The sequence below is a fragment of the Macrosteles quadrilineatus genome, unplaced genomic scaffold, assembly GCF_028750875.1.
Source record: "Macrosteles quadrilineatus isolate MER2022 unplaced genomic scaffold, UCM_ALF_1.0 Scaffold_193__1_contigs__length_202579, whole genome shotgun sequence".
NCBI lineage: Eukaryota > Metazoa > Arthropoda > Insecta > Hemiptera > Cicadellidae > Macrosteles > Macrosteles quadrilineatus.
Window position 1 is genome coordinate 91,840 of NW_026542786.1, and position 24,987 is coordinate 116,826.

The 24,987-nt window shown below is 36.1% G+C and overlaps 1 protein-coding gene across 1 annotated transcript in view; it reads left to right on the plus strand.

The window, feature by feature from the left end:
* Positions 1 to 24,517, plus strand: part of LOC128982210 (uncharacterized) — a 32,751-nt gene extending 8,234 nt beyond the window's left edge. The window contains exons 3-6 of the mRNA XM_054401272.1: positions 8,017 to 8,235; positions 10,321 to 10,509; positions 20,406 to 20,643; positions 24,101 to 24,517. Coding sequence (XP_054257247.1) covers positions 8,017 to 8,235; positions 10,321 to 10,509; positions 20,406 to 20,643; positions 24,101 to 24,203 — 749 coding nt within the window. The 3' untranslated portion in view covers positions 24,204 to 24,517. The remainder of the gene's footprint in view (positions 1 to 8,016; positions 8,236 to 10,320; positions 10,510 to 20,405; positions 20,644 to 24,100) is intronic.
* The last annotated feature ends 470 nt before the right edge of the window (positions 24,518 to 24,987 follow it).

Genomic DNA, 24,987 nt, shown 5'->3' on the forward strand with positions numbered 1-24,987 from the left:
ATTAATAGTTAAAATAATTAAAATAAACTCATGTAGGATATCAGAGAATTTTTATCTACATTATAGGGTTCTCCAAAAATTTGTCAAGTGAATAGTAGGCTTTCTCAATTATTTTATCTTTGAATTGAGTAGCATTTAAATTTTTTAGATACAGGGGTAATTCATTGTACAATCTAAGTCCCATATATTGAGGGCTGTTCCTAAAAGTCGTCAATTTGTGATGTGGTAATCTGAAATTATATTTATTCCTTGTATTATAATTATGTGTAAATTTGACTACATCTGACAAATTTTCCTTAGTGTTATGTATCCAATTTAGAATTTCATTTATGTATAATCCAAAAATGGTGTGAATTCTAAGATTTTTAAACAGGTTTTTACATGATTTTCTCCTTCTTGATTTGGTTAAGATTCTAATAATTTTTTTTCTGTAAAATTAGTAGGGATTTGACTTCTGTTGACACTCCCCACAGTATGATTCCATACCTCAAGATGGATTCAACGTATCCATAGTAAACTGTGATACATGTATCCTGGGGTACACAGTTTATCAGGTGGAAGAAAGCAAAAGAAATAGATCTTAGTTTGCCTTTCATCTTATCTATGCGAATCTTCCAATTATATGAGTATCAACCAGTACACCCAAAAATCTATGAGGTTCTACTAAATTTTGAATTTTATCAAGAATTACATTGTTTTTTAAAGAAAATCTACTACTATTTTGTTACTATCTTGTTAGAGAGTCTACTGTACTTTCAGTATTCTGCCATTCTGCCTGTGTCAATCAGACTTTGGGTCTGTCTAGCCTTCCAAGCCATTTACACAGTACAAATTTTAACAATCATAATTGAATAGCAGTAGAAGTAGGTTTAGGTTCACTATTTCTCTGATAGGTGTTGTCTTGATTTCATAACAAAAAAGTGCTAAATCATTCAATAAAAGGTACTAGCAAAGCTTCAAGTTACTGTAAAAGGTGTTATAGACTATCCTAATTTATCATGTAATGATAACAATAACATATTTAGGGGTAAATATGAATTAATTTCAATCGATTTCATAAATACCCAAAATACCCGGGTATTTCTGGATTATGGGTATTTACCCGGGTAAATAACCCAGGGTATTTACCCCTAGTTTTAAATACCCAGGTATTTTACATCACTAGGTGGGGAGCATGTTATCACACCACCTTGGAACCCTTGAATCTAATTCAAAAATCAATTTTGAAAGTTGCTTTTAGAAAAAAATAAAAGGTACTCCACTGATGCTCTATTCTGTGAGACGGGAATACTACCGGTCAGACATCTTTTCATCCAGTTCCTTCTTAATCACACATTCAAAAACTCATACACGATTCTTACAGCAGTCAGATATCAGCACTTCACAAGATACTCCCACAATGTTAGAATATCTGTTCCTCAGCTACATGAATCAGTTCTAACTACCAACTGTTTTTATGTTGCTCAGATCCTCTGTCGAAATTTAATTAAAAAATATGATATTCAACACGTTTTTAGTTTAACCCTATTACAGAAATTCAAGAGTCATATTCTTGTTTTACTGCACTCCATTGCCAAAGAAGAGGCTGAGACTTTGTTTAGATCAAACCATACTTGACTCTGACTAAAAATCCTTGACCCTTAGACCCCCTCACCCTCCAAATGTTTTTTTTTATTGAACTGGCTTTAATTGTCGTCGCCGACATTCTCAACTGCATTTCAGTTTTCTTTTAAATAATTAAGAAAAAAAAATCTCCCATATTCAGTTTTTGCCCTTAAAATTTCGCAGAGTGATAACAACCAGGCTACCGCACCCCCATAACCCCCATGGGCACCTGCCCATGTAGGTCTAACCATCGATCTCTATTATTACTACAGCTGGATCGCGCGCTGCACTGCTCAGAGATACACACGTATCGGTCCGCCGCTCCCCCCACCACGCAAGGGTGTTACTGTCTCTCTCTTACTCATTACGTCTTATGGCGTTTCCGCGTTTGCGCTCACAAAATAAGCTATATCTCTGTTCATAGTGGCTCGATTGTCAATTTGTTTACATAGTTGTAATCTGTATGAAATTGCGGAGATTATGGTATATTTTTTATATCAAAATAATTCTTTTTTAGATTATATTTAATATTTATACTTTAATCTACTAAATACGGTTTGTTGATGCCACTTTTTAAATTAATTATGAAGCTGTTATCATTGTTAATGATTAATTAACTTAATTTAGCATACACACTTATGTTTTTAATGTTTAATCTTGTGTTTTTTATGCATTTAACATGTAGGAGAGGACTCATGCTGATCCGCAGCTTTAAAATAAATATATTATCCAAGAAAATCAAATTTATGATTTTTGAATGAGTACTTCAGTACTTGAGCTTAACTGATTCAAACGATCATTAAATCAAATTAAAGCCTATACGTTACTGATTATTTTGAGTCCAGAACATATAAAAATCATGAACAATACTGGAGCTATTGATTTTTAATCATAGAAATGTAGCGTGTCTACATCTTCACCCTAAATCAAGAGTACCGTAATATTTATATTTTTTTTCCTTTTGTATTTAGGTCAAGTTGACATCGATGGTTGTAACAGTTTCCTTAGTTCTTTTCGGCCTTTTGGGCTTATCTAACGGCGAATCACGTGATTTCAATGCAAATGTAAGAACAAAGAGACGCGTTGAAGTTCCTATGATCCCGCATTGGAAAAGGGAAGGGGCACACGGGCATTGTCATCTAGGTATTAATCGCACTTCACCCATCGTACTGTCGACATCATGGCTCTTGCTCATAATTACTATATAGGCCTACTCACACATTCGCATCTAATAGTTCAAATAAGCCTTAAGTATTCAGCATCAAAATGATTATTATTATTTTACCTTTCCAATCTCATTAGGGCCTACTCTCTATTAAATTAGAGTAGTGTCGGCAGCGATACCTCTTGAAGACCCTTGACTTTTCTCGAGACCGGGACAGAAAAACCTCATGAAAATAGTTTTTATGTTGGTTCTTCACCTTGCGTTTGCTTGAAACTCGTCCGATTTGAATAACTAAAAGCTTATGTGAAAGCCGGTATTTCACTAAAGGTTCTTAGGCCAAAATATAGGATTATAAAATTATAGATTGTGAAATACATCTTAAATTGATAAGAGAATTAAAAAATGAATGAAATAATGCTTTTTAGTAAAAAAAAGAAGAAATACTTTATGGCAAATCTGTACGTGCATACTTTTTAATTTTAGACCTCAATCATTGAAATCGGTCGGGTAAAAGGGTTAAATGAACTCGGAAAAGAAAATCCTATTTTTTTTATAATATGAGATTTTTCATATTAGTACAAAATTATGCTTCATGCAGCGAACTTAACCAAAGTCATATATTTGTTCAGTTGGGGTGCCAAATGAAACGAGCCCCAAATGAACTCGGAAAAGAAAATCCTATTTTTTTTTTAATAATATGAGATTTTTCATATTAGTACAAAACTATGCTTCATGCAGCGAACTTAACCAAAGTCATATATTTGATCAGTTTGAGTGCCAAATGAAACGAGCCCCAAAAGGTTAAGAATAGGTAATGAGAAAAACATGTTATTTACGAAACAAACCATTTGTGTATGACAATTATATTTCAATACAATACAATTGTAAAGACATTTACAATTTTACAATTTACAATTTCCTATGTGTTTTTGAACCGTATTAATTTGTGCAGTTTTTGCCGAAGACCAAATTCTCTTATGTTCTTAAATGTCCGTAAATATATTCCTCGACTTACAATTAATTGTATAATTTTATAAACTTTAAAACTATGAAAAAAATATGACAACTTCTCTAATCCCTGATGCTTTTGTCATTAAATTAACTTTTCTAGGGTTCAAAGTTATTTGTTTATAAGTACAAAGTAGTATGCATTTAGTTAATAAGATATCCTCTGTATTTTAAGAGGCTTAATAATAATAATTTACTAAAAAAATACTAAGCCAGACACATTTCTTGTTTTAATATTGGTACAACGGGTGAAGTGCGATTAATGCCTAGATGACAATACCCGTGTGCCCCCTTCCTATTCCAATACATAGGGGATCATAGTAACTAAAACGCGTCTTTTTGTTCTTACATTTGCATTAAAATCACGTGATTCGCCGTTAGGTAAGCCTAAAAGGCCGAAAAGAACTAAGGAAACTGTTACAACTTGACCTAAATACAAAAGCAAAAAACAACTAGCCTGAATATTACACATGATTTAGGGACGGTGACACGCTACGTTTCCATGATTAAAAATCAATAGCTCCAGTATTGTTCATGATTTTTATATGTTTGGACTCAAAATAATCAGTAACGTATAGGCTTTAATTTGATTTAATGATCGTTTGAATCAGTTAAGCTCAAGATACTGTATTACTCAATCAAAAATCATAAATTTGATTTTATTGGACAATATATATTTATTTTAAAGCTGCGGATCAGCATGGGTCCTCTCCTACATGTTAAATGCATAAAAAACATAAGATTAAACTTTAAAAAAACATAAGTGTGTATGCTAAATTAATTTAGTTAATCATTAGCAATGATAACAGCTTTATAATTAATTTAAAAAGTGGCAATAACAAACCGTATTTAGTAAATTTAAGAATTCATATATTCTAAAAAAGAATTATTTTGATATAAATCATATACCATAATCTCCGCAATTTCATGCAGATTACAACTGTGTAAACAAATTGACAATCAAGCCACTATGTACAGAGATATAGCGTATTTTGTGAGCGCAAACGCGGAAACGCCATAAGACGTAATGAGTAAGAGAGAGACAGTAACACCCTTGCGTGGTGGGGGGAGCGGCGAGCGGTCGGACCGAAAACCCAGCACACAGCGCGCGATCCAGCTGTAATAATAATAGAGATCGATGGGCCTAACCCATAAGTACGGCAGATTCATCTGACAATTATAGTTGTACTACTGTAGTTAATCTTGCTCTCTGTTTTTATTTATCTTTATCTTTCTGTATAATATTGGGATGAATAAACTTATTTCATTTCACATATTTCATTTCATTTATGAAATATTTGAAATGTTAAAAACTGCAAACGTGATAAGTAAATATTTGAACATAATTGGTGATCTAAATTTATTTCGCAAACATTACAAAGATTTGTTTTAATAAATTTTATTAAAAACATGATTGTATTTTCCCGATTCAATGACATGTCAGTGAAAAATGTTATTCATTTCATAATTCAATGACTAAGCCAGTAATTTTAAACTTTAGTATAAAATGAATTTAAGTGCAAGTTCACAACCTTTCATACAATAGCAGTAAACACCCTGTATGTATAATTATGATAATTAATCATGTCATCCTATTGTTTTGGTACTCGTCAACCGCGAGCAGCTTAGGCAACTTAGGCCCGGCAGGTAGCCCATGTGGCTGCCAACCTTATAACGAAAGTTCCCCGTAAAATCCCTGCACTTGAGCGACGGCTTTGGTCTCAGCTAAGCTTGATCTCGGCTAACGCTCCATATGTCATGAACCCATTTTTTGGCTGTCTGTTAAAATTGGCCGAGATCAACGATAACCGCAGGACACGAAACCCCGTACTCGTGAATTGTCTCTTAGTGTCTTTGGTCTGTGAGACCGTTATATTAGATATTTTTTGAAATTTTTTGTATGTATTTAACTACATATAATCATAAAAGATAAAACTGTGTTACATTATTACTCCTATATCATATATGTTTGTTTACATGTTTATGGGAAACCCCCTCTGAGTGTTGGTAAAATATTTTTGAAAAAACGAATACATCTATCAAAAGTTGATAAAGTAAACCTTTTTTTTAATTACTGTTTTTAAATTAATAAGGCCTTCACTGATATATTATGAAAGTTTATGGACTAGTTTATGTAAACAAACACAAACCATCAGAATTCTGTCTATTTTTTAAGTGTGACTGAGACTTCAAATAATGCCTAATTTTACTCATAGAGTAATGACGATTTTGATTAGCCTACACCTTTGGTGTCTTCGGACGGTGAGACTGTTTTTGTATTTTATAAATAGCCTAGTTTTTGAATATTAGGTAACTATGGAAATACAAGATATAAACTGTGTAAAAGGATACAATTATATAATTTTGCATTATAAAAGTAAAAGTATTACATTACATTATTGTACATAGGTAGTATTACATTATATATAGTACCTACTATTATTCATTTTAGGTGTCTTTGGTCTGTTGGACCAATCATGCCCTAGGTGTCTTCGGTGTAGGGGACCGAATTACCGGTATACAAAATTGTAAACGAATCTGTAACCTTAAAATTACACCCTCGCGTCTGGTGGTATACTGAGTTGAGGTAGGAAGGTAGCAGGAGACAAGTCCTGCAACCTAGAGGGGGGAGCAGGAACTTAAAAATATTACGTTATCGGACTCACATACCGAAGACACCAATCTAGGGTTTAAAAATTCGCACAATATAAACTGAACATCAGAACTTCGTCAAACTTTAATACAATTTAGAGATACATATACACAAGGTGATAAACTGAAGGAGGCCACCATTGGGATATACCATTGAATGTATCCTCTAGCTGTTTCTTACATCTCTGTGAAGATACTTAGGAAATCATATGAGTCTTCTATCTTGATGAAAGTGAAGTAGCAACATAAATACATTTTCAGTCATATTTAGTTTGTAGTTATTATATAACTACAATATGCGATACTCCCTGGTGTAGATTAACGTCCGCACGAGTGAGTACTAGGACTATCCACAGTACTATCCTGATAATTAGACCAATTCGTATATACCAAGGCAAAATTGTGGTTCCGATTCCACTATAAACTGTAGGTCCCTTAGTTGCCATTAGCTGGATGGGCTATTCATTAACAGCTGTGTCTAAGGAATGTTGGCCTTAGTCACTAACAAGACTAGCCTACAAGATCGCGCCACTCATCCTACATTAATCTCCAATCATACTTTTCTTAAAATACCTAGTTTGTATGGTCGCCATTTAATAAGAAAGTATTAAAAGAAAGAAAGAAAGAAAAGTAAAGTATATGATTGAGTATTTTCCATATCCATTTAAAATATGACTTGGTGTAGTATTTTAAAACAAGACACTCAAATATGCTAGATTTATATCTTTAGGCTTGTGTTTGTGACATAGACAGGAATAGTACATGGATTTTGATGACTGGAGAAGATTTGTGAATTATATTTAGGACTGTGATATTAAGTTTTTAAATATTCGCTACCTATGGTTGGCCTATGGTTTGGCTTCCGTTCATAAATTACTTTCAAGTATTTTTAATCCATAAAAATTGACATTGCATATATGAAGTTGAGCTCCATAGCACCTTATTGCATTATGGAGTAAAACTTTACTTTATTAATTCACTAAAACAGTGATTCTTTGGTTTTAATTTTACACCACCGTGTCAAGTTAAAAACTCATAATCACACAGAAAATGATGACAGTATGTCAGAAAAGTAATCTGGCACCCAGGCACAGATTTATGTATCTACCACCTCTTCTTTTTCTGCCTCAATCCCCATTCTCAATTGTCACTCCCGCTTTTTTCCCACTGCCTGGATGAAAAACCCCATTGTCAGGCTTTTTGTAAGTCTGTGAAAATCTTAAAGTTGGTTCTCGGACCTCGGTACCAATACATTTGCCATGAACCAGTAGTATCGAGAATCGCCTTAAAGTACAGACACGTCACTAGTATGCACATCATGGTTAAATTTTGTTACAAATAAATCTAAGTTAAGCTTAAGTTTAAACTTGTACAGTTTTTCCTTTGTCATGCATTTTTTGTTTGTTCCTCCTACTGTACCTTTTTCAATTTTTCGTTAATAGAATGCTAGAAACAATTTTTTAAATCATACATCACCTACAAACAATTATTTGTACCTATTTTTGTTTCACAATGTTTGTTGCTGTAACATATCAATACGCTTGAAATTGTTTAAGTAACTAACTTTTACTTTTTATGCTTTCTAGAACAATTAAATAAGTTTAAACACTCGTTTGAAATGATCTTGGAAGGTGAAGTGGGCGTGGACAAGTTAAGAGATCATCTTGGAGCATGTGAAACTAGAGAGAACAAACTAAAGAAAAACTTAGTTAAAGCCACAAAAAAAGACAATGCAAATGAAGTGAGGCAAATAGAAGAAAAGATTGTTGATAATCGATCATCAATAAAGGCAACCCAGCTGGAGAGTAAGTTTGATCTATTCTTATTTTGTATTTACATTTCAAAAGTTGGATTTGTTATATGGCAGAGTATTAGACTTAAATTTAACAGATTTGGTTGCACTGTCACTGTTACTTTAAACATCAAGGATTAGGATGTTTTGAATTCTTAAAATATAGACTACTTCTTAAATAGAGCTATTTAAAATATAGCTTTGTAACTCGTAGTGTATGGCTTTTGTGAACTATATACGAGGTCAGTTTGGAAACTAACCTCCGTTTTTCTATAAATTAAACACAGAAATAGAAACAACATTTTTGTTACATACATCTTAAAACTAAGTCTTTCCTCTACTTTTCAACATAGTTTCCTTGGACATATAAACACTTATCATAATACAGGGTGTTTTTTTAAAAACTTGCATCTTTATTTATGTAAAAACCGCAATAGATAGAAATATGCAGTTTGCGGGAATCATCTATTGACGTAGGGGGCCCAATTGTTTTGAATTCAACGTTACATTCACATTCCCCCCCTTTCCCCCCTGCCCCCAACTTAATTTTTTTAAATAGCAAGGTACCCCTTGTGACATATTAAATGAAAGATCATAAAAAAAGAAAATGTTTGATGAAAAAAAATTAAAAATCGGTTCATAAATTTGCGAGATATTTTCACCCCCCCCCCCTCCCCGGAACTTATTTTTTTTTTATAGCAAGGTACCCCTTGTGACATATCAAATGAAAGAGCATGAAAAAAGAAAACTTTTGGTGAAAAAGATTTTTAAATCGGCTCATGAATCTGTGAGATAATCCCCCCCCTTTTCTCCTACCCATAACATGTTTTTTAATAGCAAGGTTCCCGCCCTTGTGACATATCAAATGAAAAATAAATTTCACCAAACATTTTCTTTTTTCATGCTCTTTCATTTGATATGTCACAAGGGGTACTTTGCTATTAAAAAAAAATTAAGTTCCGGGGAGGGGGGTGGAAATATCTCGCAAATTTATGAACCGATTTTTAATTTTTTTTCATCAAACATTTTCTTTTTTTATGCTCTTTCATTTGATATGTCACAAGAGGTACCTTGCTATTTAAAAAAATTAAGTTGGGGGCAGGGGGGGAAAGGGGGGGAATGTGAATGTAACGTTGAATTCAAAACGATTGGGCCCCCTACGTCAATAGATGATTACCGCAAACTGCATATTTCTATCTATTGCGGTTTTTACATAAATAAAGATGCAAGTTTTTAAAAAAACACCCTGTATATATGGAGAGTGTTGGGAAGTAGCGACGCTACATTGGCGCGCTACTTTTTTTGTAGCGTTAGCTGTAGCTACGCTACTTTTAAGATTTTGTAGCTTTAGCTGTAGCTAGCTACATTTTTAATTAGTTGTAGCGGAATTTTAGCTACTTTTCTCGCTACATTAACATTGATTGAGATAGTGATGATTTTTATCACAACCTTACGTGAAACAACCTCTTTCCTCTTTCAAACTTAAATTTTCAAGAAAATTAGGCTTAACTACTTTTTTGGCTTCATACAGCTGGTCGCAGCTGTTTCATTACATATTACAACGTTGCATGGACATGGAGGCCATTATCTGAGTGTTATCCACATTTTTGGCTCTCATTTCCTTCATTTGCTACTCTATGATTACTGTCAGATAAAATAAAATCGCTAGATGCAGACAACGTTTAACATTACCGGTGACAAGAGAAGCTATTGAATTTTAGCAAGTAATTGATAGGAAAATTAGTAATCAATTTAGATTTTTTATTTTATAGATAGTTTCAACTTGGGTTTTAATGGAAACTAACACTAAACCTTAAAATAATGAGAAAGCTGGTCTATCAACCTTATTTGCTTCAGCTGTTGATTGTGTTTTATCATCACAAGCCCTTCCTTGGTTGAATTACGAAGATTTTTCAAAGGTTTACTAAATTAGCGAAGAGGAAATTACCTGAAATTTAAGATATGTCTAGGCTACTAGTTGTAACGAAGAAATCTCCATACAACATGAAACTTGCATTGAAAAAATAGCAGAGTTTGCTCCTGCTAACATGTCTTGTCTTGAAAATATTCTCATACAAGAAATGTTTGTACTTTACAGTTACAGAAAGAACTCACGAGAATGAAGCAGTAAAGTTAATAAGGCTGAAAGAGAGTTTGTTGAAACTAACTGCAGCTTATATGGAGCAAGCTCACAAGTCGATCATGATTTTTGATGGTCAGAAGAATGTGGTAACTGATATACCAGAGATGGATAGCTCCAGAAACATGCATAGCGTTCGATATAGAGGTCAGTTAATTTTGAAACTTCAAAAAGTTACTCTTTCAACTAAATGTTATTTAATTTTTTTTTGCTTAACTCAATTCAACGGGAGCGTAGCACGACGTCCAAGTGCCACGACCAATGATATAAGTCAGTGTCACAACGTCCAAAATATAGTTTTTGAGCTGTTTCACAACATCCAATATAAAATATTTCACTGTTGCACAACGTCCAAAGCTCACCATGTCCAAAAGTACAGTAACTGCAATGAACATAGTCTTTCTACAAGCTCTGGACGTCATGAGATTGGTCGTAATGAACAGCGCATTTTACACTCTTAAAAAAGGTAGCAGTTGCACTATGTCCAAAGCTGCTGAGTTGCAAGATGCCCGGAGCACCTGCACACTGTTTTACCGACTTTAGTGCTACATTTTGCATCACAGGTAACTAGACGTATTATACCAATTTTGTTTCAATTTGTCAACAGCTTAATCTTATGTTTAAAATTATTCTATATGGTTAGAATTAGAACTAATTATCGCAAAATCTCAAAATTTACTATATATGAAAACTAAGTACTATGTACAATGAAGCAATATTTATTTTGGTATGTTTGCATAGTTGATTTCTAAAAAAATAAGTTACTTCATAAATCAAAATAAATACATACATTTTACATACATTTTATCATCATTTAGAGTTAAGATCAAAGAATTGTGCACTGATGGTTAATTATTGTTACTCATATTGTCTTGTTTCTGTTTTGTTATTGCTCTATTTATTTGTTGTTAGTTTTATATTGTTTTTGACGAAAGTTGTTCTGAGAAGCAGTATTTGTACTGAGAATCGCTTAATAAATAAAGGCATTTTTATTTATTTATTTATTTATTACATTATTCCACTTTATGAATTACAAAAACATTGACGTAATTTGATATGTTAAATTGAAATTTTTGATTTTAATCATTTATCTGAATTAATATTAATATAATTATAATAATAAAAATGTTTTAAATCTACTTAAATAAGCAAATTAAAATTACAGTATTATATTGCATATTTTCATTGGTTTAATTGTTTAATTTGAGGGTCACTGGAAGACTGCCCCCCGAACAACTACCCCTCAAGCTGGTTCCTACGTCATGTTGACGTCAAGAGATCGAGGGGGCAGTTTTCCAGTCGTGGACGCTCAAGTTTTGTTGTCATGCCTAAACTAACCTAACCTAACCAACCAAACTTGCTGTAACATTTCAAAATTCTGTTTGACATTCCCCAAATGCCTTATCTGTTATCGAACGGAATTACTTGAACTAAAATTACAATTACATACAGTAGCATCACATTTTGCAAGGGGGGGTAGTATTCCAGTTGCGGTATTCCACAGCTACCATATTGGTTAGTTGGCAGATTTAGTAATGCCACGTTTCACCTGGGGGGTGGTTTTCCGGGGTATAGTATTCCGCATCCCCTAATTTGTTAAGCAGTGTAGTAAAACACAAACACAACATTTATTGAAATAAAATAAATTCAATGTTAAGTGCAAACTATTTTAAGGTAAAATAACAGTACCTATTTCCAACATAAGGACATTCAATTGCACAGTTCAAAAAAGGAATTCTACTCTGTATACTGTTAAAATATGATATAAAAAATTGTTCTCTTGGATTTTTAATAAATGTACCATGTATTTGAAAGCCTAATCCAAACATAATTATTTTTTGTTGTTAATTGTTAGTTTTTAATTTGTTAATTAATATAAATATCAAAATATTTTAATACATGTAAACCTTGTAGTTTCCCCACTGTTGCCTTAAAAATGTCTCAAAAGACCCACTACACTTTAAAAAATCAAGGAAAAAGCATGATTGATATAGAAACGGTTTGGAATCTTACTTAAATCCACAATCAGTGACACAATCTAGAATAAATAAACCAAACCTAAGACATAGGTGGGCAAAATATGATATTTAATTTGTTCGGATCAGCTGTCTGAAATATGGTGAAATAAGAATTTTGCCGTTCTGCTTGTTTACATTAAGAATGTCATCACAAGGTAATACAGTAGTATACTTCATAACAAGAGTAGGAAGTGAGATATTACATATTGAGACCATATGTTTAAAGTGTGATTTATCGAGCACTTTTAATGGTCAAGAATATGAATAGACCCACTTTCACTCGTGTTTTGAATGATACTTTTCACTACACTACAAATACTATAGTATATTACGTTACTAGTCCTGGATTTAGGTGGATACCGGACGAGTGTGGTCATTCCCGTGCGAGACGAAGTCGAGTGCGGGATTACCAAAGAGTCAGGTAAACACATTTTGGACGAGTGACGTACGATATTTTACGGCCTACTACTCTAAGATAACTTAACAATAAAACATCTGTACAAACCCTCATTTCCACAGACAAATAGTCAACAATCACTACTCATAACCTGTAGGTTATATTTTTGTTTATAACCACTCATTGCCAAATATAATCAGCTGGTTTGTGTCCGTAAAAACTCATTACAGTACAGTAGTACGTAATGAAGCCCCATTTGATTAAGCTGGCAGCAAACAGCTGTTTTCTGGACTAAATCCTTGCGTGGGAAGTTAGTTAGTAAGTTAAAACAATGTAGTGTTGTGTAAAATATTTTTCTCAATTAAAACAGACATTGGATATTTATTACAGTTAGGAACAATAAAAAACTCATAGCATTTTTTAGGTCGATGACTTCAATTTAAAGTTAATATTTCCTTTGGTTGTACAGTTTTGGTTATTTGAAATTGAAATAGTTGACGAAACAATAACAAATCTTTGTTTGTTTATGTCGGCAAAATCCAAAAAAGATAGTAAACATTACTTTTGCATAGTTAATATTCTTTTCCCTAGTAAACAATGTAATGATGAATTTTTGCAGGTGATAAACATGTATCGAAAACAGGTCATTTCACAGTAATGTAGAAAAAACATTGTGAGTTCTCTCATCCTGCTATTTAAACCAATCAATATTTACTTTTGAAAACCTCACCTCTGGACTTCAAAGCTAGTAATTGTACAAATACAAATTGTTATATCAACCAATGCAATATGCCACAAATTGCCGTTTGTTATCTTTTTACATTGTATCACGTAAATCGCGTTGGTGGTAAATGACCATCATGTATCCGTGATCATGAGAGATGATAACGACGTTGCCATTGTCGCGGTAGATGATCTCGACCCAGCGTTCGTCTTGGTGATGGGATATAGTCTAACACAGATGTTTTTGATACTATATACTAAAGAGAATTTTACTTCTTTACACTGCCATCTAGTAAAAGCAAATGATCGACACCTGTTTTCATTTTTTATGGTTTTTAGGAATGGCCCATTATAGTTCACAATATATAATATATTCAAGTGAAACTTTAAACAATAATGTAAGTGACATCTGCAAAGGCGCTATTCTGAGTTCACTAAACAAATATTGTTTCAACAATACGGTACTTGAAAAAGGTGCCAGGCGAAGAAGGAGATTGGTGTATAGATTGTGACGGTGCAATTTCGTCCTGGGACAAAATTGTACTGTCGGCCTCGGATAGCTAATTTAATTGAGTTAGTCCAGGGTTAGTAGTAATAATAATAGTATTAAGTTTTAAAATATGAGCTCAGATATGGTCGTTAAAGCATCAGCTTTCAGTAAATGACACATTCATCACTGCCCGGGTTAGGCCCTAATTTAAACAAATTAATAATTAGGCGTTAATTCCGTGAGTGAAACACTGGTCGTAATTAACTAAAATCTTAACTTCGAAAATAAAATAAAACCTCTACTTAATGGATATACCGTGTTTTACTTTTGGAATTAAAACCAATTATACTTAGAATTAACCGATTCGATTGTCGCGGGTCCACGAGCTATTTCGCCCTGGCCTAACACCTACTATTCGACGACACCAGAGTTATTTAACCACTGGCTAATTACCGGGCTATTCCGCCCTCGACCTACGGTTTCGCGATGTATATGCGCGGATCCGAGAGCTATTCCGCCCTCGGCCTAACACCTAGTATTCGACGCTACCAGGGTTATTTCACCACTGGCTTATTTACCGGGCTATTCCGCCCTCGACCTATCGTCTCGCAATATACGCGGTCCGAGAGCTATTCCGCCCTCAGCCTAACCCTAGTATTCGACGCTTCCAGGGTTATTCAACCACTGGTTATTACCGGGCTATTCCGCCCTCGACCTAAGGTTTCGCGATGTACTCCACTCCACTTACCAGGGAGAGATGTTGCTAGCTATTCGCTCAGCGCTCAAGTGATTAGCCCTTGTCCCGTGCTCCTTATATAGGGGTCGCGACGCTGGTGCAGTGCGTGGCCGCTCGGTGAACTACAACCCCGCGCTATTTGAATTGCGAACGGCAACGGTCCTACTCTCAATATTTGACCGTTACACCCCCTTCTTAGTTCGGGGTGAAAAAAAACCAACAAAAAAAATTCTCTTACTTCAGGAACAAAATTCTTTAATGCAACATCCCTGCATAAACAAACTTAGATCTTCCTATAAGTAATGTCACTCACGACATTAAAAAGAACGAAAACTCTTCTTGAAACTAAAAATTTTTTCTCTGAACACAAAAAAAAATCCTCAATCATCCTGCCTCCGAAACTGAGGCTTCAAGACTTTTTCGCGGTACCATGTTCCGTCTTCTCTCCAGCGTCGGACTTTGTAATGTTTGGATTTTCGTCGTCGTCGTTAGCCAATAGTCTCAGATGCCTTGTCGTTTTGGGATTGCCCCCTCGCGTACGTTTCTCGTTCTATTCCGGGCGATTTGTCACACTGTTGCAATGGTTTAGGGGATGGGGGAAGAGGTGATATTGGATCCGGTGGTGGCTCGATAATGGAAGGGTCGTTCACCACCCGAAGATCATCATCATCAACCATAAGTGTCAGGACGGGGGACACCGATACTTCTCTCTTAGGATTCGTTTTAACAAATTTTGGGGCTTCTTTGAATTGTTTGTAATGACTGAAACTCACGTTGTCTTCCATTTGGAAGACGACTTCCTTCCCGGCCGGACCTGTGACCCCCAAGCGCGTCATTTGTGCCTGTTCCGTTCCCACAAATCTTAATTCGATTTCCCTAGCTGTCGATGGTTCTATTATCTCAAAATTTTCATCGCTGAGACGTCCCCTTCGGATGGCCGCGCCTATCCCCTTTCGGAGAGTCTTGACATCTCCGAGTACGTCCCCTATTAACCCATTATTTTTCGATATTTGTTCCGCCACAGCACAAACGTATACACCACATGACACCGAGTCTTGCTGTTTCGGTGCTTGTGGTGGGGTCTGAAGCATCTTCCAGTCGCCGGGATCAAAACTCGCGTACTGGAGCCGGGCAACTTCTCGAAGGAATACGAAGATTTCCTTCATTTCGTCTAACCTAGGAAGGTGGAGAGGATCATATGCCTGGATAGTCTTGTCCCTGATGCGAACGTAGACCAGGGCCCAATGTCCGTTCTGACCAATGTTCGGTAAGTGTAGCGGAAACAACAAAATTTCTTCTTGAAAAATTTTTATTTCCCGAATTCGCCCTTTGGTCTTCTCAATGCCCCCGTTCTTCCAGTCTCTCAGGAATACGGTGTCAAAAGGTAGTAGGTATCGTGTGATAGTACCTGCTACGGCGTTCGATTAGCCGAAAATATGAACTTAGGGTCACTCCATCTACTAATCCATCGCCTATTAAGCCCTGCAATTCGGAATCCCGCATTTTAATTTGTGGCCGAATGGTTGCCATCTTAAGGTCGTCGCCCAAACCGCAAGGATGGATGGAGCAGCGTGGTGAAATGCGCAATGCGTCAAGTGAAAGCCAGATGAAACCCTGCAAATGTAAAAAAAAAAGCATTAGAACTCGGCAGTAGAGCATGTAAATGATCCCAAGAACCCAGTTGTTAGTACATATTAGTTACAGGATACTTGATCTAACCCCTCTTGATCGTTAATTATTTTCACTCCTATCAAGGAAAAGCTTCAGATCCTTAACATGGACAATTTGTTTGCGACGACTATTTGGATCTTTTACTTCGTACAAATTGTACCCTGATCGACGTGTGATAACCCAGGGCCCCTCATACTTTGGCGACAATTTACTCGCGATAGCTTCAGCTTTCGACGAAAGTACGTGAGTTCGTTTTAGGACGGACTGACCTACGTCATACCGCACATCTCTCCTCCGCAAGTTATAATGTCTAGCCTGTACGTTAAAAGCAGTTTGTAGGTTCCGTTGTGTGGTATCGTACAACCTTTTAAACCGTTGCATCCGTTGGGCGTGTTGTTCCACACGCTCTGCCTCGCCTAACTCCGAAGTCCGTTCAAATGAAGGTCCGTGTAACGCCCTAGGCGTTCGAAGCTCGCGGCCGAAACATAGCATTGCCGGCGTGAACTGTGTCGAGTCATGGGTAGCTGTATTTATCGCGAACGAAATCTCGCGAAGGTGTTCGTCCCACGTCCTGTGATCACCCCTAACACTCTGTGCTACGAGGGTTTTAATCACTCTATTTCGCCGTTCAATCGGGTTGCCTTGAGGACTATAGGGGGCCGTGTGTTGACAGGAAACGTTCCAATCCCTAGCCATCTCTTGGAAGAGTTTCGCACAAAACTGGGTACCATTACCAACTATTAATGTCTCGGGTGCCCCATATCGTAGTAGTACCAACTCCTTAAATTTGTCCGTCACGTTTTTGGCCGTGGCACATCTCAGAGGTGCCATCTCTACCCATTTGCTGTATTGATCTTGGAAAGCGATTATGAATGTATTTCCTTTTCTAGATCTCGGTAACGGTCCTAGCAAGTCTGCGGACACCGTATGCCACGGTACACCCGGTGGACGGTAGTGCATTTGACCCCCTGGTTTTACTTGTTCGACTTTAAATCGTTGACAGCTTGAACAAGTCTTTACATATTGCCTAACTTCTTTTCTCCAACCCGGCCAAAAATAATTCTCAGCGACTCGGGACGCCGTTTTCTTGAACCCAAAATGACCGGCAGTAAGTGAGTCATGGGTCTCGTGTAGTACTTTCATTCGGTCTGACGCATGAACACAAAGTTTCCAGCTTTCCGTCATCACGCCCGATTTTCCGGTTCTTCGGACAAGCTTATACAACTTGCCTTCCCGGATTGTAAATTTCTCATACGAAGACGGATTTTTGTTTACTTTTTTAAACAAAGTGTCGTACCAATGATCTGGTTCCGACTGCTCGATAATTTCGTCTGTTTGCGCAATTATTGGGCAAACCATTGTTCGAACATCTTCACACGGGTGCTCAATGGGATTTCGTGATAGTGCATCAGCGACCCTATTAGCCGTTCCCTTAGGATACTCGACCTCGAATTCGTATTGTTGGATTTCTAATACCCAACGAGCCAAGCGGCCGGACGGTTCCTTGAGTCGCAGTAACCATTTGAGGGCGATGTGATCCGTTACAGCTACGAATTTGTACCCTTCTAGGTATGGTCGGAACTTTTTAACGGCCCACACTAAAGCGAGACATTCCTTTTCTGTAACGGTATATTTTCGTTCAGTATTGGACAGAAGTCTACTAGCATACGCGATCACAACTTTGGCATTATTTCTCTTTTGAGTTAAGGAAGCCCCGAGGCCCTCATCTGACGCGTCAACCTGCAGTTTAAATGTTTGACTGAAATCTGGACACAATAAAATAGGTGCCGAAACGAGACGATTTTTCAACTCGCAAAAGGCTTTCTCTTGTTTCTCACTCCAATTCCACTTCACACCTTTCTTTAAGAGGCCAGTGAGAGGAGCGACGATCTTTGAAAATTTATCTATAAATCGCCGGTACCATGACGCAAGGCCTAAGAATGAACGAAGACGTGTTACCGTCGTTGGGCGCGGATACTCGACGATAGCTCTAACTTTGTCGGGGTCGGTTCCTATACCCTCTGAATTTATCATGTGTCCTAGATATTTCAGCTCTGTCTGACAAAACTTACACTTCTCATTGTTAAGTTTAAGACTAGCAGTACGTAGCCGTTGGAAAACGTCTTTTAAGAGCTCTAAGTGTTCTTCAAATGTTTGAGAAACTAAGATCAAATCGTCCAAATAAGCGAAAGCTCGTGGTTCTAATTCCGGTCCTATTATTTGGTCTAAGAGCCGTTGAAAAGTGGCCGGCGCAGAGTGAAGACCAAATGGCATAACTGTAAACTGATACAACCCTAAGCCTTGAATACTTAACGCTGTTAGGGGCTTACTTTCCTCTGCTAATGGAACCTGCCAGTAACCATTTGCGAGATCTAATGTAGTAATAAAATTGGCAGACCTAAGTTTCTCTAGGATAGAGTTGATACGAGGTAGGTTATAGGCATCAAGCTCTGACACCTGATTTAATGATCGGAAATCGATACAAAATTGATAACGTCCTGAGGGTTTTCGGATTAATACAACGGGTGAGGACCAACTACTATTCAACCTCTCAATTACTCCGTCTCTAAGCATTTGAGATATTTCCTCCTTAATAACCTGCTGCATTGCAGGATACGTGGGTAATCTCGCTTTTTAATGGGAGTTACGCCTTTATTTAATTTAATTCTGTGTTCTATGAGGTTAGTTCTTCCCGATACCTGATCAAACAATGGTAATTCATCCTTTAGAAACGACTGAAATCGATTTTCTTGATCCTCAGTAAGAGTTTTAATAGAACCTATCTTTGACTTGCCCAGTTCTACGTCTGTGGAGCCATCTTGTTTCAAATGGCACGTTTCGACATTATACGTGATTAATCCTAGCTTATGTAGTGTTTCTATTCCCAATATAACGTCGCTAGTAAGTGAAGGTAGATGGACTGCCTGTAATAAACTTTCCTTATTGTCAATCGATGCTTCAAACTCAAAAAGTTCCGTTTGTTCGGTTTTTGTACCGTCCACTAACTGAATTACGATCGAAATTGGTTTAGGCCTAATTACGCTACTTACCAAGTGTTCTGCCACTTTTGAACTGATCAAGCTTATAGTTGCCCCAGAATCTAACAGAGCTAAATACTGTAGTGTTCACCATAAATAGGCATAATGGCCTTCGACATTATCAAGGTGGCTAATTAATTAGCAAAGCCTTTTTTTCTATAGACGATTTTTAAAACACAAATAATTACTCTGAACTCTTAACACTATTGGCCACTAGTAGGCAGCCTGCATGACTAAAAATCTTTTTACAAATTGTTTAGTTTTTATAGATTTGGGTAAGAGCATTCCATCTTAGAATTTTAAATTTAAATAATATTCCTATATGTACAGTTTATGCAATAAAATGTTCAATGTGCTTCATAAGATGATATAGATTTAAGCATGATGTCATATTTGTGTCCTGACTTTAGACGTTGTCTATTGTAATTTTATGGTGCTGAATGACAATAAAGATTATTATTATTATGTTTCTTGCAGTTACTGTACTTTTGGACATGATGAGATTTGTACGTCGTGCAACAGACAAATATTTTATATAGGACGTCGTGACACTGACTTATATCATTGGTCATGGCACTTGGAAGTCATGCAATGCATCCAATTCAACTAGTACTTTATTTTCAAAATACATTTCACAGTACACTACATATAAGCAATGGTAAAACAAGTGAATAATAGGCATAATTTACACATCGTGGGCAAAGTTTTAACATTTCTGACTCTCATTGTTTGTTTATTTTTAATATTTCAATATTTTTTTTATTCCCTTAAATGGTATAAAGTCTCTTATAAACTGGACCCAGCTATCCATAATCATCCTTTAATAGATTGTACACATGAGCATGCTGATCTTAGTCACTTACTATCATCTCATTCATTCAATCCTCATCTTTCACTTATCTTCCCCTTAAAATATGCACCTTGATGTTTCCTTAATGAATATAATCTAATATATTTTTTTATTCCGTAGGTGGTGAAGCAGCCAAGGTTACTGTGGCAAGGGTAAAAGAATCGGTTAATCTGTACAAACAGTCTTCCCAACATCATCCTCAAGCTCCCCCAACCTGCCCCCCTCCTTATACATCTCCTCCTCCATTGTACCCTTCCACCACTTCCCCTCCTTCTTACCCTACTGCTGCCTTCCCGTATCCTCCCAGCTACCAGAACACTGTCGGATTTATGCCACACCACAATGGATGGACTTCAAGGTAAAATGTGTTTCTTATTGTTTCAATTCAAACAAAAAGTACACTCATTATTTTATTTACAATACGTAACATATTTCATATTTAGTATGGAAGTTTTGTGAACATCAAGCTGTCGGGTCGGTAACAGCACAAGTGAGCTTGTGTTATGCTGTGATTTCTTAATTTCTAAGGCAAAAATAGTTATCTTGGGCTACCGTCTGATCTACAGTTTGCTGAAAACTCAGAATATTTTTAAATGCACCAATGAACAAAATTTACATCATGTTAAAGAGTGAAATGAGAAATCATCTTTCAAAGAGCTTTTAAAATATGTGTTATTTGTCACTAAATCTCGCATTTATGGGCAAAAGGGGTTAAGTCAGTACCTTAACCCAGCGGATCCCAAACTATAGGTCGCCGGTGGAGCAATTTCGGTAGGTCCAAAGATGAAGAGTCCAAAAATTAAAAAAAAAATTTTACCAGGACTCGTAATTTTTCATTACCAGAATAGTACCGAGCAGGTAGCAAGGGGCACGGCTGTACATTAACATATTTTCAGTATATTCATAGTTTAACGTGATTGATGTGTCTCTTAGCTTCAAACTAGAAGTTTTAAACACTAATTGTTTGAAAATGTATTCCCAATCTTTATTTGTGGATTTGAATACCTAATTGGGATATTTTCTGTGTGAATAATGCTCTACCGATAAAAGAAAATGTCTTCAAAGTTTTTGTGACCTATAATTTTCAATATTGCCGAAATAGGCCAACCAAGTCAACTTTTGGGACCAATCTTAACAACGTGAAGATGTTATCTTAATGCTGATTGAGATGTTCCCGCAAACGAGGGAGAAAATTACAAAATGACCATGATCGTTGGAGGCGATGAGGTTAGTGCCGCGATTACGGAATATAGTTTGGATGAATTGGTGATAAAAGAACGATTTACCAAACTTACTTGTATACAAATGAAACATACTTATATACTTCATGTACACTACTTCGTATTTCATGATTGCACATGTACAGGATTGGAACCTGCACATGAAGAAGTATCTCAACGCCACACTCGTCAGTGCAACGCCTTAGCCAACTGAATTACCATGCCGTCAGCTGAACGGGTCAATTGCAACTATTGGGAAGACACAATAACACTAGCGCTCATGCGTCAGATATGGCAAACTACTTGTGCGTCAGTGATTAACAGTACGACTCTATTTCCGCAAACCGGCTACACACAAGAGACTTTGCCCAGTGGTGGTGATAGCGGGCCGGGAGGGCCCGCAAGCCTTGACCAGGATTTTTCAGGAAATTTTACCGGGACACGGACTCGCGAGGGGCCCTACCATACGGCCCTATCATAACAATATTTATATGAGAATATTACTAAACGTTTTTAATGACAAAATTTGGTTAAACCTTGAGAGATCTTCAGATCTAGCACAAAGTAAAAAAATCGAGCTCGATGAAGACTTGTTAGGCTCGTTGTTAGGCTTTTACAATTGTGATAGACCACGTGAATGAAAAATTTACGCTTTTGCTGCGATTGCGGATGTCGAAGAGATCAACATTACCTCGCGGTTGACAATACCGATGTCTCCAAAGATGGGAGATGTTCAATATTTTGTCGCGATTGCGACAATGATGTCCACATGACCGTGGGAGACAGAATTTTGCTATGATAAAAGAAGACGATTTTTTTTTTTTTTTTTGCTTGTATCTACACCAGTGGCATTTTTGTTATGAAGTAATTTCAAACACTTTTAAGGGAAAGCGGTCCAAACCCATTAAAGTTTTGTGGATGTGCCGGGAATTGAAAACCCGTCCCTCACGCACCAAAGTCCGAGGCGCTAACTACTAGGCTAGCAACACAACCAGCCTTATTAATGTTTCCGTGACTGTGCGAGATATTCAAGATTTTGACGCTATCTAAGAAGACGATGCTGTATCTTTTTCGCGGGAGATATTTAGGATTTTGCCACGATTGCGGAAAAAGATTATGTTTCTGTACCCGCGGGAAATATTAAGGATTTGACCGCGATCTGGGGGGAAGGTGATGTTGTCTACACGACCGCAGGAGATGTCCTGGGTTTGGTTGCAATCACATAAATGATGAATGTTTATGTGACTGTGGGAAGGATTCAAGATTTTGCCCTGGGGATCTGACAACGTTGATAAAATTTCCGTGACCTATGAAGGTATTCAGGATTTTACCGCGATCATGGAAGACAATGATGGCGCCTCGGTGCCTCGGGAGATGCCGTGCCAAGCCCAAGTGCAAGCTTGAATCAAAATACCTGTGTTAATGTTTTTAAAGATTATTGGGAGAGGGGGGCCCAGTGAACAAACTTGGTGGGGTGTTCTAATCGCCACCATTGCTTTTGCCCCCATTCAGGAAGGAATATGCTAACCCATCCAGCAAATCCGCCATTCTTTAAGCAATGGACTCAGTTATTGTCATCTTTCGTCCTTTGCTGCCATTGCCACTTAGATTGTGATTATTGACTGTGTTGTCAGTCTGTCATGTGTATTTTGGTACCTCTGTTACTGTTATTCCCCCCACTTCATCCCTTAATTACTCTGTGAGACAATCAGATAAGTAGACCTCACTTCGCCAGTGCTTAAAGGGACTGCATCTGGCACTCACACATACAATTTTAGATGAAAATCTACTTACATAGTTGCCTGGTGTCAAATGCTACTCATGCTGTGTAGTAAAATGTTTCAAGATGTGAAAGCTCATCTTCAGTTGCAGTCATAAATTAAAAATCAATCCCAACAATCAATGTTTGTCGAATATTAACAACCTGCACACACATAGACACTCACTAAATATACATTTAGCACTTGTTATTGTCGGTATTTTAAAGAAATGGCATATACCATTTACAGGCTTTGCCTGTGTAATTAAATGATTTTTAATTTCAAGTCATTCATTTCATTTCATTTTTCATTTCATTTCATTACACCTGTAAATCCATAGAAAAAGGTTGACAACCATAGGCCTACTGAAAAACGTAATACGGGAACGTCACAGACCACAGTGTTAGCTGACTGGTGGTTCTTAGTTCCAGTTTGGTTGTAGAATTTAAATTTACCAAACAGTCGCCGAATATATAACTCCTCCCATACCTAAGTTTTTTTTACAATGATTTGAAAAAAATCTCATATATCATAAATCTCATAAATATCATGTCTTCAGTTTTATCACCTTTACCCCAATTTAATTTAGAAGTGTATTTCTCAGGAGACCATTTATAAGATAATAACAATAATATAACTAAACTAATACTAATCTAGTAGCACTAAACTAGTACTAACTATAATATTTAATATGCAGGATACAAATAGGAGAAAATGTCGGAAGCAGCCGCTGAAGACACTTGTCGTTCAGACAATCTTAAGAATCTATATATTAAATATATGGATTAATAATATATATGGCAATTTTTCAGTATAAGAGTGGTTTTGATTACAGGTATGCTTCCAGTTCAGGTTCAGGTCCAGCACGCTATGATCTACCACCATCTGAGGATTATGAGCAGGATCTCTCTGGGGCTGTTGGGGGTGCCAGGATATAGCAGGGTTCCACCCACATCCAACAAACTTCCATGACACAACTAATCTTTCAATAGAATTAAGAAAACTTATCAGCTCAATTAAACTGCACTAGCTAATAACATAAACATACACACGCTGCATGAATTTGAAATTAGTTTTCTCTTGTGTATTTATCAATGGTACTTGCAGTGCAAGCTTTTACACTGATTTGTTGTCTGTAGCTTTAACTGTTATATGTAGTCTTTCTTGTATTGTACAATCTAGCATATTTTTTTTAACAATTTAATGTAATTTATTATATTAATCTTTTAACTTTTTTACTTTGACCAATCAGTCTATGATAATAGTATTTTTTTTTTTAATATGACTGCAGGATTTGCCTTATCAAATCAAATCTTTCATATACTTTTTAACATATGATGTATTTTAAAATTATTATTTTAATTAATTTTTACAATGAAAACCAGTATAATAGTATTTTTTATAAGAATTTGACTGCAGAATATGTTGTATGACATCAAATATTTAGTATATATTTTTTTAACATTTTAATTGTACATATATATTGAATTAGTTATAATTATGTATATCTATTTTATTATTCTTTTAATTATTTTTATCATCAAGATCAATGTATGGTAACAGTATTTTTGGAAGAATTTTTACTTCAGAATATGTTGTTTCAAATCAAAATTGTAATGTTTATATTTTAACTTAAGGTTAAAATAAATTATTGTAAATTAGTGTACATAGAATAGGTATTTGTCCATTTATAGTTGCAAGATTAGGGTGATAAATGTAAAA